At 44.3% G+C, this 18609-nt stretch overlaps 1 protein-coding gene across 1 annotated transcript; it reads right to left on the reverse strand.

The window, feature by feature from the left end:
• Positions 1-1812: 1812 nt before the first annotated feature.
• On the reverse strand, positions 1813-3015 carry LOC126456263 (ankyrin repeat domain-containing protein 65-like). The gene has a single exon (XM_050092015.1). It carries the CDS (start codon positions 3013-3015, stop codon positions 1813-1815), a length of 1203 nt encoding a protein of 400 aa, XP_049947972.1.
• Between the last annotated feature and the right edge of the window lie 15594 nt (positions 3016-18609).

Here is an 18609-nt window from a genome sequence, read left to right on the forward strand (position 1 = left end):
TCTCTTAGTAAACTACCATCTTAGCCAGTTAAAGAAAGACGAATGGGTCGACACGGAAAAGAAGGAAGTTGACTGTGTATAGTGTAATGTGAAATTAAATTGGAAGTGGATAATTAAACTACCAGACAGTAAGCTCCAATCATTTACTGAACTCCGCATGACGAGAAACTACCTACATGATGACAGGATGCAAAACGAGCGAAAGCATAAATTACGTTAAAAATACAGGCATGCCATACTGAGATATGTAAAGCAGTAGATTTTGTGCATATGGGACCCTGGAAAGGTCCTTGATCTAGCAGCGAACGAAAACTTCTGATAATTTTTGTGAGTTTGTCACGTATGTGTGGTCAGTGCATATACTTCCGAATTAAGCTATCTTTCAGGTTTTGATGAAGTTCGTCAGCCGGAGCTCGTGGTAGCTCTTTCTTTCGTCACTGCTTGCCTGAAATTCTGCGTCCTTACAATTGAAGTTCCCTTCACCTGAACCTGACAAATATCGAACTGCTTCCCACTCATAACAATTTTTTTTTCATGTGGGTCAGTTTTCAGAAAACTTATGTTGAATTTTTGTTCTGTTCTTCCTGATACAGTTTTAATTGCAGCTAATACATTTTAAAATGCCTCCTCATTTATTGTTATGATTTTCATCAAGCTCCACAATTTTACTCTCTAACAGATTTTAAATCCTCAGATTTTTCGTCAAACTTTTTATTTAGTTTACCTATCTCAGTGCAACAGTTTATCTACAAGATCCTTATTGATTTACTCTCTAAGACAAAAAAAGAGGCACTACGAAGAAATTATCCGAATGGGACAGATGTCGGTGTATGTGATTTACATGTACAGACAAACAAATAGTTACGTTTTTAGAAAAATTGAATGATTTATTCAAGAGAAAGAGCTTGACAGATTGTGCAATCAGTAATGCATTGTTCCACCACTATGTCTAATGCAATCAGCTACGGTTTGGAATTCATTTCTGCAGTTTTGGTTGTACTTCTTAGAGATATGTTGCCAAATTCTGTCCAATTGGCCCGTTATATGGCCAAAATCCCACTTTTGTTAGCGGACCCCGCCCACAATGCTCCAAACGTTCTCAGGTGGGGAGAGAGCCAACGAACTTGTGGTCAAGGTAGTGTTTGGCATGCACTAAGACAACCAGTAGACACTCTCGACGCCTGCGGTTGGGCGTTATCTTACTGAAATTTAAGCCCAGGATGGCTTGTGAAGAAAGGAAACAAAACGGGATGTAGAAAATCGTCGATATACCGCTGTGCTGTAAGGGTGCTGCGGTTGACAAGCCATCCTGGGCTTAAATTTCAGTAAGAAAATTGCCGACCACAGACGCCGAGAGTTTCTAATGCTTTCCTTGTGCTTTCCAAGCCCTACCTTGGCCATCAAGGTGGCTGGATGTCTTCACAATTGAAAATTTGGAGCATTATGGTAAGGGTCCTACACCAGATCCAGATTTTGACGACCTAATGCGCCAATTGGTCAGAATATGGCACAATGTCCCTCATGAGGACACCCAAAAATTGTATCAAATTCTGACCCTTATAACTGCTTGCATAAGAACCAGTACTGGACCAAGACGTTATTTACATGCTCAGTTTCGGAAACTGTTACTCTTGAGTAAAGCATTCAATTATCCTGAAACGGTAATATTTGTTTGTTTGCCTGTCTACGTCACATCTACCGATTGCTGTCGCATTCGATAATTTTTCATTGCATTTATTAACTGATTTCGAAACTCCACTAAGTGAAATGTCTCTATGGCTGTGAGCACGTAGCGTAGAGTGCCAACCGTTGTCACTCCCAAGAAGCTTCGCATATTGCATCTACAAGGACTTCTGGACGCGGGATGGCCACAACAGGTATGGCTTTTCGCACGGGGCGGTTGTGTGCGAGGTCCAGAAGGGCGCTGATGAGCTCGTTGTGGCCGAGCAGCCTGGCCACCTGTGCGGCGGTCCTGCCGGCTGCGTCGGCGGCGTCGGTCCTGGCACCGGCGGCGACGAGTGCGGCCACGGTGTCGGCGCAGCCCCTGGCGGCAGCGCGCAGCAGCGGCGTGTCGCCTTCGGCGTCGCGCGCCTCCACGTCGGCGCCCGCGGCCAGCAGCACGCGCGCCACCCCCAGGTTTCCAGCGCGCACCGCGTAGTGCAGCGGCGTCGAGCCGCTCGAGTCGGCCGCGTCCACGTCTGCGCCGGCCTCCACCAGCGCCTCCGCCGCCCCCGGGCAGCCCGCGGCCGCCACGGCGTGCAGCGGGGTGTCGCCGTTAGCGTCGCGGGCGTTGGGGTCGACTCCTGCGGCCATCAGCGTTCTCACTGCCGTGCCGCTGCCCTTGATGGCCACACTGTGCATGTCGCTCCACGTACCACCCCAGCCAGACGTGTACTTCAGTGCGAGGCTCACCCCCTCAACATTTCCACTTTCAGCTGACAAGAGGAGCTGCATCTTGACCATGCAGCGAGACACACCCCTGTCGAACATAACGTTCAGGATAGTCGTGTGGCCAGCTTGGGAGGCGAGGTGCACCGCGGTGTTTCCCTCTGAGTCCTGGCTCTCTGGGTCGCTGCCGGCATCCAGCAGCAGCCGGAGGGCGTGGACGCTGCCACTGGCGGCGGCGGCGTGGAGGGCCGTGCGGCCGCGGCCGTCTCTCACCTCGCAGTCGGCGCCCGCTTCCAGCAGCAGCCGTACCACCGCGTCGCGCCTGTTGGCTGCGGCCACGTGCAGCGGCGTCGACCCACAGCTGTCCAGAACCGCCGACGCCAGCTTCGCGTCCACCGACAACGCCAGCCTCAGCAGCTGTAGGTGGCCCTTACTGCAGACCTCGCGCATCAGCGAGGCTGCGGCCTCTCCGACGGACAGCCTTCTCCTTGTGACACTGAAGTCCTTTGGAGACACGCCACCTTGCAGCATTTTCTCCAGCCATTCCCAGGAGCCAGTCTCTTCTGCGAAGCGTACCGGAGTCCATCTGAATACCTCCTCTACTGTCCACTTCTTGGATGTCATCATACCGACTACACTGTCCTGGAACAATGATATTATTTATGATATGGCAAGAATCCCACGACTGGTTCGATTTATAAAGATGTGAAAAACGAAAAGAAAGTAAATGCAGCAAGAGTTTTATCTAGTCGACCGTCATTTTCGACAGCAACTAGTTTCAGATTATATCCTCAGACAGAAATATACGTTGAAATAGCACCATTAGAGCCGTTTAGTAACCGAAACACTTGGACTGTTGGCTTGATCTGCAGTTGACGCAACAAGTCACTTGTGTGCCTCTAGAAGAGAGAATACTTTTATGGCTGTGTAATACAATTATCTTTTATATAAATTGAAGATGGAGAGGGGGATAGAGGATAGGAAGTGAGAGGGAAGAAAATACCAATATCACCTGCATCGGGACTTCGTACGGGATCAGCGACGACAAGTGAAAATGTGTGCCAGATCTGGATTCGAACCCAAGATCTCCTGCTGACTAGGCATTTGCGTTAACCACTGAGCCGAATTTATTGCAACTGCACGGGCTGCCTCAGCACGCCGCTCAGCTGACCCACACTGCCTCCTACCACCACCTACCCATAGACCCCGTCCATGTCCTCAATGCTTGCTACTTTGAGATTCGCGCAGGAAGCCGATCGTATTTTTGTACCCGCATTGGAGATCAAGGATTCATTGCCCATCCAGAAAAATTAATGATATCAAATTATCTTTGTGTGCTAGTACCACCTTCGCGCGTGAAAAACAAGGACCCATCATCGTGTCACTGGGCTTAAACTGTAAATTTTGTGTGTAACTGCGACGTGTAACATAGATGGCAGGTATGCCAGCTTGAGAAATGACACGGCAATCTAGAGGGGTTTGTCTGTATCGATAGGGCACCCGAAATAGAGTAGTCCTCTTCAGGACATTATGTTGGCAGCCTGATGTCTTTGCTACTACCATCTTTGGCTTTCAAGTGCTTCAGAGCAGTGGTGTGTGATGTATCTCTGGCTTTTGGTTGTGAATGTAGGCGGTTGTCGGTGTCAGGTTGTATTTTAGTAATCATGATGGTTAATGGTCTTATTTCAGGTGTACAAGTTAACAGCGTCTCCATTATGTCTTTTACAATATTCCACAAGTCTAGAAAATGGGATCTCCACGAGAGCACTTTGTTCTGATGTAAACCGCTGCTTTGGCAACTAGGAGAGCAAAGTGACTATGCTAGTTTAAATTTATCCCCAGACTGAATTAATTGTGACTTTCACTACTTCGCATAGGGTTTATTCCATCGTTAATTTCTAGTGAGAGTCACCAGACTGAAATAAGTATATTTCTTTGTGTTAGGAAATTGCACGTGGCCTATATGCTACAGTTACGTCCAGTTGTTGAGTCTTGCTACAATCGTTCTGAATGTTGGTTCGTCTACTTCTATGTAATTTGTTTCGATTCTATCATATTAAAGACTTGTTTGTTTGTTGAACTACTTTTAGCATGGTGTTGAATGGCCCTCCCAGCAAATTTCAGTTGCCTCTTCCTTGAGCACTTATTTAACGAAGCATGCGTGAGCAATTAGTTAGCTAAATTTTTTGAATCTTTATGAGAGATAATTTCTTCTTCTTCATGACCACCACTTGTTATTACGAGTCCATCATACTCGTTTTATGCTCTAAGGTTAAGTCACAAAACGTTTCCGGCCTGCTTGTACTAAAAACAAAGAAGTTGAACGACACTCTATAATGACTTCTGACATCATAATTGCTCTTTTCCGTGTAATCTCCGCAATGAAAGATCCACGTATTTCTGATTCCCAAGCAAGCACCCAAACCTGTCCATTCGGCGAATAATCCGCGGATTTCCACTCCGAATGACTACTCACATGCCTATATAATCTGCCATCATTTTCCCAAAATCTGATTTAAAATACTTAACGTGCTTTTGTAAACTCACAGTCATCTCATTAAATGGGGACACTCTCTGGTAGGCATACTACAGGTATATAGTTAGCAGACGTGGTTAAGAATGATTTTTTTGCCCCTCTACTGACTCACACACAGGGTGATTTTTTCCACTGTGTACAAACTCTAGGGATTGATCGATAAGAGGATACGGAACAAAAAAGATCTAATGAACATATGTCCGGAAACGCATGGTTTCCTTGCTAGACCCCATTTATTCAACCATACTTTGTTAGAGAGACTACGATCTAATAGGTGCTATGACATGCAGCCACAGTTACAGTACGCATGGTTTCCTCCTAGAGGGTGGTACTGTTCCTCACATCATAAGTATCGGTGCAGCCGAAATGTATGGGCCGGAATAACTGGCGACTGTATTTTGAGACCAGTCTTTGTACCACGTCGCCTAAGAGGCCAGAACTGTCGGCATTTCTTGGGGGGTGACTTTGCCTCCCCTGCAAGAAGAAGTGCCATTGATGATTCTAACGGTTATGTGGCTACTACATGATGGTGCTCCAGCCCACTTAGCCGTTAACTTCCGGACCCATCTCCATCGTGTGTTCCCTGGTCGATGGAAAAAAAAAAAATGGTTCAAATGGCTCTGAGCACTATGGGACTTAACTTCTTAGGTCATCAGTCCCCTAGAACTTAGAATTACTTAAACCTAACTAACCTAAGGACATCACACACCCCCACGCCCAAGGCAGGATTCGATCCTGCGACCATAGCGGTCGCGCGGTTCGAGACTGTAGCGCCTAGAACCGCTCGGCCACAAAGGCCGGCTGGTCGATGGATCGGACGAGGGTGTCCAGTTGCATGGCCTCATCGTTCACCGGATCTCAACCCGTGCAATTTTTAGTTATGGGGTCATCTCAAAAGTATCGTGTATGCAGATTCCATTCCAGATGTGGAGACTCTGGGGCAGCGTATTCAGGCTGCCTTTGACATTGTTTGAGTGAGAAAATACACGAGTTAATGCAAAAGTAAATTAATCATTAATAAGAACTTACGTAAACAGTACCACACGAATGGGGGATCAAACACGTACAAAGAAGAGCCGTCTGTTGATATTATTTAAAGAAATGTAGAGATGTGACAATTAAAACAGGAGGCATCAGCGTCAGGGATGAATCAGCACCCACATTCAACTTAAAAGGAGCTAAACAGAAAGTTTGCCAAAGGAGCTGAAGACAACTTGCCTCAACACTAGGCTGAACTTCAAAGAAGGGTTACAATGGAACTCTTCAGTACAGTATGAGAGGTTTGGGAGTTGTACACAATGTATAACAACTTTTCTTATAATAGAGAAAAAGTAAGTAGGGAGTTAAGTACAGAATGGAGAAACAATACCGTGGCAAGTCTTGTTATATAGTTAATTATATATACAGGTTACTGTAAATGATGGACTCGTTTTCAAAACTTCGTATTTCTTCAAGTACAAATCCAAAATGAGCAAGCTATATATCAATGAAAAGAGGAAGTGTCAAAGTTTTTTTCATAATGTTTGATGCCAGTTTAATAAATTTAATTATTTGTAATAAATTAGCTTTTAATAATTATTTAATAATTTGAAATGCGATCAATGGTACAAACGTTCAATGTGGCCACCGCTGGCTGCACGGCAAACATCGACGCGTTAGCCAAACCCGTCCCGTACACGCCAAAGTGTGTCTGCTGCTACTGAGTGCACAGCAGCAGTGATCCGGTTCTGCTCATCGTTCAGGGTAGTTGGTGGAGGCGGGACGTAAACAGCTTCCTTTATATGCGATTGCAGTCTTTCTCAGGGTATTCAGATGTCGGATTCTTCTCGGGTTATCAGCCGAGTGGTGGCGTTGTCTCGTCGCAACGTATCAATGAGTTTCGTACCCATCATCTTCTGGAGAAGACTTCATCAGAAGATAATGGGTACGAAACTCATCGAAACGTTGCGACAAGACAACGTGACCACTCGGCTGATAACCCGAGAAGAATTCATCAGCTTCCTTTAAGTAACCCCATGAGAAATAGTCACAGGGTGTGAGATCAGGAGATCTCGATGGCCAGAAGTGCAGAGCCAGCTCCTCAAGTCCCCTGCGACAGAACCAGCGCTGAAGAAGGTCATTCAAAAAGCATTGTACATCATGGTGCCACTAGGGTGGGGCTCCATTCAGTTGGAAAATGAAGTCCTGGGAATCTTCCATACAGCCATTGTTCCAAGATATCCAGGTACGTGATTCCCGTTACAGTTCTTTCTGTAAAGCAAAATGGTACATAAACCTTTTTACGGGATGCGGCACAGAACACGTTGATCTTCGGTGGGCCTCTTTCGTGTTGCAATGGTGAATGTGGATTTTCCAAACCCCTTTCCGAACATTGAGTCTATTGTCTTTGCCACTAAGGTGGAACGTCACGTCATCGCTAAAAATTACACGCTATAGAAATGCGTCACCCTCTGTCTTTGCTAGCGCATAACCACAAAATGCGAGACGCTTCTCTTTGTCACTGGGGTTGAGAGCCTGCATAGCTTGTAATCGGTAGGTCTTGTACAGCAAACGCTGTCTCAGAACTTTCCATAGACTTGGTTGGGGTATTCACAGTTCTTGACTGCCTCTATTGGTAGACTTACTGGGACTGCGCCCAGAACTTTCTTGAATCCTGGACATCAGCCTTTGACACACGCGGTCGGCCTGTGTTTTTTCCTTTGCACACACTCCCAGTCTGTTTAAATTGCCTAAACCAACGGCTAATGGTCTTGCGAGTTGGTGGTTGAATACCGAATTTGGTACTAAATGCCCGCTGCACTGCAATTTGCGACTCACTTTTCGCGAACTGAAGAACGCAGAAAACCTTGTGCTCCACAGTCTCCATCTCACTCACTAGTGACAGTGGAACGGAATGGTGCCGGCCACTGTGGCCGAGCGGTTCTAGTCGCTTCAATCTGGAACCACGCGACCGCCACGCTCCCAGGTTCGAATCCTGCCTCGGGCATGGATGTGTGTGATGTCCCTAGGTCAGTTCGATTTAAGCAGTTCTAAGTTCTAGGGGACTGATGACCTCAGATGCTCTTGGTGCTCAGAGCCATTTGAGAGGGAAGGACGGCCCTATTGGCGGGTGAACTCTACCGGCTGCTTCCGAACCATCACCGCCCGCCCGCCGCCGCCCGTCAGAAACTGCCTCTTTTCATTGGTATAAAGCTTATTCATTTTGAATTTGTACTTGAATAGATACGAATTTTTGAAAATGGGTCCATCATTTAGAATAGGCCTGTATATGTATAACTATGATAGAAATCTGAAGAGGATGCAGGTAATAACCGTTTTTGCGCAACAAACAATCTTTATAGAGAAAGTAATTATTAATATGTAACAATGAAACCACCCACACTGACCTTGCAAGCGAAATTACTGCATTTATTAGAAACGTTGGCTATAGGTTATATGTCGTACTTTGTTAATATCTAAACAATGAAGCCACCCATACTACCTTACAAGCGGAAATAAATTATAACTGGAAACACTAACGTAAGTGTGATCAGAATTACACCTAATAAAGACCGGAAAGTTATATGAGAGATGAATTATTAAATTATGAAACATGTGTGTAAGGTTCGAATGGTCATCATAAATGCGAGATTGTACAGACTCCGGTATTTACTGCACCAGGAGAGAGAATTATGAAAGTACAACTTGTTACACCCAGCCATACAAAGAAGACTGAAAGCAGATCAATTATTGTGGAAAAATATTACAAAATATTTGTACATTATGACTGTCAATGAAATGACTGCTAACCTCTAGTAGGCGAGAGTTGCTCAAAATCTGAGATTTTACACAGAACTTTTTTTTTCGTGCTTCAACAACTGGCATTCAGTTTGCAAAATAACAATACAATAAAACGGGCAAATTAGGGTATAGCTCCTTGTCGACAGTGAAGTCATTACAAACCAACACTAGCTGTGATGCAATGGGACAGAGGAACCGATCGGTAGTGTCGTTCGTCATGGAAGGAAGTACAGGGAATTTGTTTGAAGAAACAAAGATAGGGTTCGGACATCACTTCTCCCAAATAACATTCACTGCGTTACCATACACTCAAACTAAAACTGACAGAAAAGAGATAGGTCGTATTAACTTCTATCGTCTACTCTCTGTTGGTATTGTTCTCCATTATTGTCCTGTGCCGTAGTAAGAACGTATCTGACGAGAGTACAGGTCCAACTGGGCCTCGCCTTCTGACTTCAGTAATAAAGGTCAGAGAATTGTGTGCTGCCGTAGTGTCTTCAAGGTGTAACTGAAGATACCTTGTACCTCTGTGTGCACGTTGCTTTTATACCAGACATACGGAACGTACAACATCTATCAACATTTAATGACTGGTATATTTCACTTTAATGAAAGTTAAGGTACAATAAAATTATGTGCTTAACTAGCATGAAGGAATGAATTAGAAACTTCAAATAAATTTCGTATGGATATGATGTTGGAGAATCCAGTCACCAAGAAACAGTCCTCAATGGACGTTAGTGCTGTATACTTCGACACAACAGTTACAAAGAGCAGTGGACGAAGAACAGTATCCTTCTGCTCAGATGAGAACCATCTGAACAAATAAACGAATTATGCAGGAACAGCTTTCAAAACCTCGTCCAGCCATCATACGGTTTTTCCCTGAAACAACCGAAGAGAGAGCTGAGACAAGTCGTTTACGTTTCACAGCTTCTTCCATCCACCGCCCTCCCACCAGTGGTGTAGTGAGGACGCCCAGCAGACACCATGCTAGTGCAGTGTACCACTTCGTATGGCCTGTCAAGCGCCTCATTTCGGAGAGGAAAAAAAGAGTCCACAATTTTTTCAGTTATGCCATATCCACCTGAAGCCACTTATCGATTCTTGGATCCTGTAGAAAAAAAAAAAGTTTGCTACGTCACCCGTTTTCCCAAATGGTCGCAGCCATTTATGTGGGAATTAGATCAGGTGATTTAGCAAACCATGCGAGTTGTGATAGAGTGTCCGAACACCGAACACACTACATACGTAAACGTCCAGTTGTGAATGCGGCTGTTGTCATGTTGCAAGACGTGGGTGCTTCCTCCAATTCATTATGAAAATGAAGAAGATTAAGGCAACAGTTGGTCACCGGGGATGTAGAAATAAACATTCTGGTTAATCTCCACAGTGGCCTGAATGACAGGGTCCAAGTCATGTTACGGAAAACGCCCATAAACCACTACAGAGCCACTCCAGAATAAACTATACCCACTATGTACCAGGTGTAATAGCGTCACTGGATCTTCGGTGCACTGTGCCCCTTGCGTCACTCCAAAAGAGGCCAAATTGCGACTTACCGTGTCACACCACACCCTTACAGTGCTAATGTCCAGGTTTTGTATCATTTAACCCCAAAACCACTTTTTGCATGGTATCCGGCTTCAACAGTCCATCGCACGCAGTTTGCTTCTCCATGTTCGCTCGGAAATTGGTTCACGTGATCCGCATTTCACTAAATCAGCATTTTCTCACGGGTTTGAAACTAATACCACTGGCAAGGCGTCATATTCGTCTCTGGTACCTGGAGGTTATGATCACTGCTTTTACGTCATGCTACCTCGATGCGAGTGTAAACCGTATTTCATGAACACACTGGGCAGACACCAAAAAATCGGGCAACTTCGTTTACGTTGTGATAACGGGCAGCACATGAAGCAGGCGGAATGTAATAATAACGTCTGAAAATGAGATTGACAGGAAGTGCAAAACGGCTAAGCAGGAATGACTAGAGGCCAAATGTAAGGATATAGAAGACTGTATAACTAACGAAAGATAGATACAACTAACAGGAAAGTTAAAGAGACATTTAGAGAAAAGAAAAGCAACTGTATGAATATTAAGAGCTCACGTAGATACAGAAGGGAAAGCTGGAAAGTGGAAGGGTGTATAGAAGGCTATACAAGGGAAAGAAACTTGAAGACAATATAACAGAAAGGGAAGAGGACGTAGATAAAGATGAGACGGAAGGTACGATACTGCGAGGAGAATTTGACAGAGCACTGAAAGGCCTAAGTCGAAATAATACCCCTGGAGTAGACTACTTTCCCGTAGATATTGATATCCTCGCGAGAGCCAGCCATAACAAAACTATTATAAGTGATGTGCAAGACGTATGAGAAGTGCGAAATATACTCAGATTTCAAGAAGAATGTAATAACTCCAGTTCCAAAGGAAGCAGGTGCTGACAGGTATGAATATTACCGAGCTGTCAGTTTCATAAGTCTTGGCTGCAAAATACTAACACGACTTATTTAAGGAGGAATAGGAAAACTTGTAGAAGCTGACCTCGGAGCAGATGAGTTCGGATTGCAGAGAAATGTAGGAACATCGAGGCAACACTGACTCTACGACTTATCTTAGAAGATATGCTAAGAAAAGACAAACCTACGTTTATCGCTTTTGCAGATTTGAAGAAAGCTCTTGACAATATCGACTGGAATACACTCTTTCAAATGCTGGAGGTAGAAGGGATAAAATACAGCGAGCTAATAGTTATTTGCAACTTGTACAGAAACAGACCGCACCTATAAAGTCAAGGGGCACGAAAGGCAGCAGCGGCTGAGAAGGGAGTGAGACAGGGTTGTAGCCTATCCCCGATGTTATTCAATCTGCGCATTGAGCAAATAGTAAATAGTAGTAGTAGTATGGGTATTCTGCTTTACGGCAGGTCTTGTCATGGGTTAAGTCACTTCCACTTTTGTCTGTCCACAGCCAGTCTTTTCATTTCTGAATATTTGTCTCCTTTGATATTGTCCAGCATTTGGTATCTTCTTTTTCCTCTTCCCCTTCTTCCCTCCACCATTCATTCTATTCCTTCCTTCAACATATAGTCCCTCCTCAAACAATGTCCAATCCAGTTCCGTTTTCTCTTTATAATGACTTTCAGCATGTTTCTTTCTTCTCCAGCTCTTCTTAATACTTCTTCTTTCCTTACTCAGTCTTCCCATTTCACTTTCTCCATTCTTATACATATCCACACATAGTAAAGGAAACCACAGAAAAATTTGGAGAAGGAATTAAAGTTCAGGGAGAAGGAACAAAACCTTTGCCGTTAGCAGATGATATTGTAATTCTGTCAGAGGCAGCAAAATACTTGGAAGAGAAACTGATCGGAATGAATAGTGTCTTGAGAGGCGGATATAAGATGAACATTAACAAAAGTCAAAAAAGGGTAATGGATGGTAGCCGATTAAATCAGGCGTGCTGAAGGAATTAGATTAAGTGTGAGACAAAAAATGTTGAAGATGAGTTTTGCTATTTGTTCGGCAAAGGAGCTGATGATAGTCGAAGTAGGGAGGACATAAAACGTAGACTGGCAATGAGAAAAAAGCGTATCTGAAGAAGAGAAATGTTTTAACATCGAATATAGAGTTAAGTGTTGGGAAGTCTTTTCTGAAGGTAATCGCCTGGAAAGTGGCCTTATATGGAAGGGAAACGTGGACTACAGAAAGTTTAGATAGGAAGAGAGTAGAGGCTTTTGAAATGTGGCTCTACAGATGAGTGATGAAGATAATGCAATCAGTGAGGAGATACTGAATAGAATTGGGGTGAAAAGAAATTTGTGGCATAAGTTGACTAACAGGAGGAGTCGGCTGATAGGACACATTCTGAGACCTTAAGGGATCGCCGATTTAGTATGGATGTTGGTTCGAGGGGGTGGGTTGAGGGGGGGGGGGATTGTAGAGGGAGTGCAAGATATAAATACAAAAGCAAGTTCGAAAGGATGTAGGTTGCAGCAGTTACTCAGAGATGAAGAGGCTTGCACAGGATTGACTAGGGTGAAGAGTGGCATCAGACCACTCTTCGGATTGAATATCACAACAATAACAATGGCATGTCCAAACACAATACCTCTTTACTCACATTCCGTCACATCTCCACGTCTTACTTCACTGGTTCCATACAGCCTACTGGCATATGCACACTATTAATGTGCCATGATTTACGTCAGCAGACAATGGTCCTATGACAGTCGGGTATGTGCTCCAGACCATCTGCAGTACTCCGAAGTGACTAGTGAGCCATTTGAATGGGGTTACGTATATTTAAACTGATGAGTCTGCTACGACTGCCGACGTGGATGAGATGATAAAAGTATTTATCTTTTCTTCGTTCTCTTCTGAACTCGTACACAGAACGCAAAACTTAACTAGTTGCTTTAGGCCAGTGCTTCAGTTCCAAAACAAATATCCATATCTCAGTAAATTTCTTGTTGGTAGTACTATAGAAGAAAGTGTATGTGACAGTATGAATAAAATAACCGTAAAAGTACAATGACGAAAAAAATGCAACACACAGAAGGACTGGGTTCAGGGGCGCAAGGGCGTAATATGTCCAAACAGAGGGGTTTTAGGAATTCATTTGTCGCACTCATCGACAATCAGATGGCTCTCAGGAGGCTCGTCTGTACACCCTGTGTTTTGACTCTAGTGCCAGTAACTGAGCTGACTTTAGAGGTGACAGGCCTTTACAACATTTACTCTAGGGTATTCATGTTGGTCAGTTCCAGCCATTTTAGTGCGGTTGCATTGTGGGCCTAAGGGGCGTTGGAGATGTTGAGCACAATATACGTCTTCCAACAGTGGTCTGTGAAAGATTCCCACACCTGGAGATCAGTTTCTGGACATCCACGTAGCATAAACGTACTGTGCAGGAGGTGGTGACCTGCCAAACATATTCCAGGAAAGAAATCCGCGCACATGTTGCGCTTCTGTGTCATCAGGTGCAATTGCGAAACGCCTGCTTGCAGCAGGATTAAGATCACGTGCTCCCCTGGCCAGGTTACCACTCACATCACGACACCAGCTTGCGTGGATACACTGGTGCCGTGACGGAGTTGATTGGAGAGTGGGATGACTTCTTTTGCATTCAGTGATGAGAGGAGGTTCTGTTTGTATGCTAGTGATGGAAGTACTCGAGTATGACTTAGGCATGGTGAGCTGCCCATTCCAGAGTGCATCCTCCCACTACACACAGGTCCCATCATAGGTTTCATGTCACGTGGAGACAATCAGTTGCAACTCGTAGTCACACTTGATATTTCTGCAGGGTAAAGTAACCAGTGCCCTCTGAATTCCACAGGCTATTATCCCAGGGTTCCTGCCATGACAGGAAGATGATGGGCTTTCTAGCAGAACAGTGTACGACCACATACTGCTGCTGCGACGCAACTTTCTCTTCGTGGTGTACAACAACTTCTTTGGCAATTAGATCACTAGCTCTCACCAGCTGAACACGTAAGGGACACGATGAAGCGGGAACCTATTGTTCTTCAGTGCCTGGAAGAACCATTGTCGGACTGTAACAAAATACGCACAACGCTTGGAACAATTTATCGCAGATGCCATTTGGTGCTTTTATGATCATTTGCGTGCGAGAAAACACGCTTGCGTTGACGCTAGAGGGTGGTACATTGTGTATCGATCTACATTTACATCTACGTGGATACTCTGCAAATCACACTTCAGAGCCTGGCAGAGGGCTCATCGAACCTCCTTCTCAATAATTCTCTATTATTTCACCCCCTTAACAACGCGCAGATAACAAATACCTTTATCTTTCCGGGAGAACTTTGACTTCCTTTACTTTATTATGATGATCTTTTCTCCATATGTAGGTAGCAGCCAACAAAATATTTTCACAATCGGAGGAGAAAGTTGCTGATTAAAATTTCGTGAGAAGATCCCGCAGCATCTTTGTTTTAATGATGTCCATCGCAAATCCTGTATCATTTCAGAGACACTCTCTCCCCTATTTCTCGATAACACAGAACGTGGTGATTTACTTCGAACTTTCTCGGTGTACTCCGTTAATCCCATACAGTAAGGATCCCAAACCGTGCAGCAGTATTCCGAGATATGACGGATAAGCGTAGTGCAGGCAGTCTGTTTAGTACATCTGTTGCATCTTCTAAGAGTTCTGCCAATAAAATTCAGTCTTTGGTTCGCTTTCCGTACAACATTTTCTATGTGTTCTTTCTTTAAATTGTTCGTAATTGTAATTATTAGGTATTTAATTGAATTTACGGCCTTTAGATTGAGTGATTTATCGCCTAACCACAGTTTAACTAATTCCTTTTAGCACTCGTGTGGTCAAATGCCAATTTTCACACCATATACACATCTTTTCTAAATCGCTTTGCAATTTGTTTTATTCTTTTCATGACTTTAGTAGAACGATAAACAACAGTATCATCTGCAAACAGCCTAAGGCGACCGTTCAGATTGTCTCCTAAATCTATTACATAGATAAAGAATAGCAGAAGGCCTGTAACACTAGCTTGGGTTGCGCCAGAAATCAATCTTGTTTTACTCGTCAATTACTACGAACTGTGACTTCTATGACAGAAAATCACGAATCCAGTCGCATTACTGAGTGTTCCATAGGCACGAAGTTTGGTTACAAGCCCCTTGTGCGTTGCAGTGTCAAAAGCCTTCTGGATATCCAGAAATACGGAATCAGTTTGAAATCCCTTGTTAATAACACTCAACATTTCGTGTAAGTAAAGAGAGAGTTACGTTTCATAAGAATGATGTTTTCTGACTTCTCGCTGACTGTGTGTCAATAGATAGTTCTCTTCGAGGTAATTCATAATGTTCGAACACAGTATGTGTTCAAAACCCTGCGGCATATGGACGTTAATGATACATCCCTGTAATTTAGTGGATTATTGTTATAGCTTTTCTTGAATATTGGTGTGACCTGTGCAAACTTTCCAGTCTTTGGGTGCGAATCTTTCGTTGCATTAGCGGTTGTATATGACTGTTTCGTATGGAGATATTGCACCAACATACTCTGAAAGGCACCTAACTGGTATACTATCTAGAACAGAAGACTTATTTTTATTAAGTGAGTTGATACAATACTCGGATGATATTTACTTTTAAGTTACTCATGTTGGCAGCTGTTCTTAATTCTGATTCCGGAATATTCACTTTTTCTTCACTGGTGAAGGAATTTCCGAAGGCTGTGTTTAATAACTCTGCCTTAATAGCACTGTCATCGATAGTATTACCATTGCTATCTCACAGATAGGGCATTGATTGTTTCTTGCCGCTGGCATATTTTACATACGACCAGAATCTCTTTGGATTTTCTTCCACGTTTCGAGATAAAGATTTGTTGTTGAACCTACACACATCAAAAAAAGCTTTGCATCACCTCGGTTCCGAGAGTTACGGAACCTGTACAGAAAATACGAATCGAGATCAACATAAACATCATTTCCACCTTTTCATTGCTCTTGAAACCCACACATCTCATGTTATACAACCATACAGAGGGACCTTTAGAGGTGGTGGTCAAGATTCCTGTACACACCTGTACCTCTAATATCCAGTAGCACGTCCTCTGGCATTGATGCATGCCTGTATTCGTCGTGGCATACTATGCACAAGTTCATCAAGGCACTGTTGGTCCAGATTGTCCCTCCGCTCAACGGTGATTCGGCATAGATCCCTCAGAGTGGTTGATGGGTCACGTCGTCCATAAACAGCCCTTTTCAATCTATCCCAGGCTTGTTAGATAGGGTTCATGTCTGGAGAATATGCTGGCCACTCTACTCGAGCGATGTCGTTATCCTGAAGAAAGTCATTCACGGGCGCGAATAGTCATCCATGAAGACGAATGCCTCGCCCATATGCTGCCAATATGGTTGCTCTATCGGTCCGAGGATGACATTCACGTATCGTACAGCCTTTACGGCGCCTTCCATGACCACAAGCGGCGTACATCTGCCCCACATAATGCCACCCCAAAACTTCAGTGAACCTCCACCGTGATGCACTCGCTGGACAGTGTGTCTAAGGCGTACAGCCTGGCCAGGTTGCGTCGAAACACGTCTCCGACGATTGTCTGGTTGAAGGCACACCCGACAGTCATCGGTGAAGAGAACGTGATACCAATCCTGAGCGGTCCATTCTGCATGTTGTTGGGCCCATCCGTACCGCGCTGCATGGTGTGGTTGCAAAGGTGGACCTCGCCATGGACGTCGGGAGTGAAGTTGCGCATCATACAGCCCATTGCACACAGTTTGAGTCGTAACACGACGTCCTGTGGCTGCACAAAAAGCGTTATTCAACATGGTGGTGTTGTTGTCAGGATGCCCCCGAGCCATAATCCGTAGGTAGCTGTCATCCACTGCAATATTAGTCCCTGGGCGGCCTGAACGAGGCATGTCATCGACAGTTCCTGTCTCTCTGTATCTCCTCCACGTCAGAACAACATTTCTTTGGTTCTCTCAGAGACACCTGGACACTTCCCTTGTTGAGAGCCCTAGGTGGCACAAGGTAACAATGCGGGCGCGATCGAACCGTGGAATTGACCGTCTAAGCACGGTTGAACTACAGACAACATGAGCCGTGTACCTCCTTGTCGGTGGAATGACTGGAATGACTGGAACTGATTGGCTGTCGGACCCCCTCCGTCTAATAGGCTCTGCTCATGCATGGTTGTTTACATCTTTGGGCGGGTTTAGTGACATCTCTGTACAGTCAAAGGGACTGTGTCTGTGAGACAATATTCACAGTCAACGTCTGTCTTCAGGAGTTCTGGGAACCGGCGTGATGGAAAACTTTTTTGATGTGTGTATTATAAGCATCTCGCAATGAAGGGCGCGCTAAATTTCGAGCTACTGTAAAAGATTCCCAATCGTGGGAATTTTAGATTCGTTTCAATTTGGCATGCCTTTTTCGTTGCGTCTGCAACATTTTTTGAACTGTTTTGTGTTACATGGCAGATCAGCTCTGTCGTTTGTTGATTTATTTGGTATAGATCTCTCAATAGTTGTCGACACTATGTCTCTGAATTCAAGCCCCATCTTGGCTACACTTACAGTGTTAATTTCGAAGGATTGTAGATTGTCTCTCAGGAATACGTCGAGTGAATTTTTATCTGCTTTTTTGAATAGGTACACTTTTCATTTAATTGTGGATTTGGGAATTACGATATTCTGTCTCGCTACGACAACCCAGTGCTCACTGATACCTGTAGCCGTTTGGTTGCTAGTTTTTAAGTCAGGATTGTTTGTTGCTAAGAGGTCAAGTGTTAACTATTCTAGTAGACTCATGAATTAAATGCTTGAAATAATTTTCAGAGAATGCGCTTAGCACAATTTGGGAAGATATTTTATGCGTACCTCCGGATGTCGTGTCTCAAATTAGACTCAAGTTTTCTTCGAACCTTTCAGCAGCTGTATCAGCTGAGTTGGATCGAACTATTATTTTATTCCGGTTGCCATGAATGACTTTTACCCACACTAACTCACAGAATCTATCTACTTCAACTTCGCTTCAAGATAACTACTTCTACCAGCAAAAAATACGCCTCCGCCAATAGTGTTTGGCCTAGCCTTTCTGACCACCGTTACATATTTCTCAAAAATTTCTGCTGAACCTGTTTCCAGCCCTAGCCATCTTTCAGTGCCTATAACAACTTGAGTATCAATACTTCCTATTAGCTACGGTCGCAGGTTCGAATCCTGCCTCGGGCATGGACGTGTGTGATGTCTTTAGGTTAGTTAGGTTTAAGTAGTTCTAAGTTCTAGGGGACTGATGACCACAGAAGTTAAGTCCCATAGTGCTCAGAGCCATTTGAACCATTTGAACTTCCTATTAGCACTTGAAGCTCTGCTGCTTTCCCAA

This window comes from Schistocerca serialis, chromosome 2 (assembly GCF_023864345.2).
Source record: "Schistocerca serialis cubense isolate TAMUIC-IGC-003099 chromosome 2, iqSchSeri2.2, whole genome shotgun sequence".
In the NCBI taxonomy this organism is placed as follows: Eukaryota; Metazoa; Arthropoda; class Insecta; order Orthoptera; family Acrididae; genus Schistocerca; species Schistocerca serialis.

Bases quoted from the DNA above. Each gene is read 5' to 3' on its own strand.
- LOC126456263 (XM_050092015.1), bottom strand. From the start codon at position 3,015: ATGATGACATCCAAGAAGTGGACAGTAGAGGAGGTATTCAGATGGACT.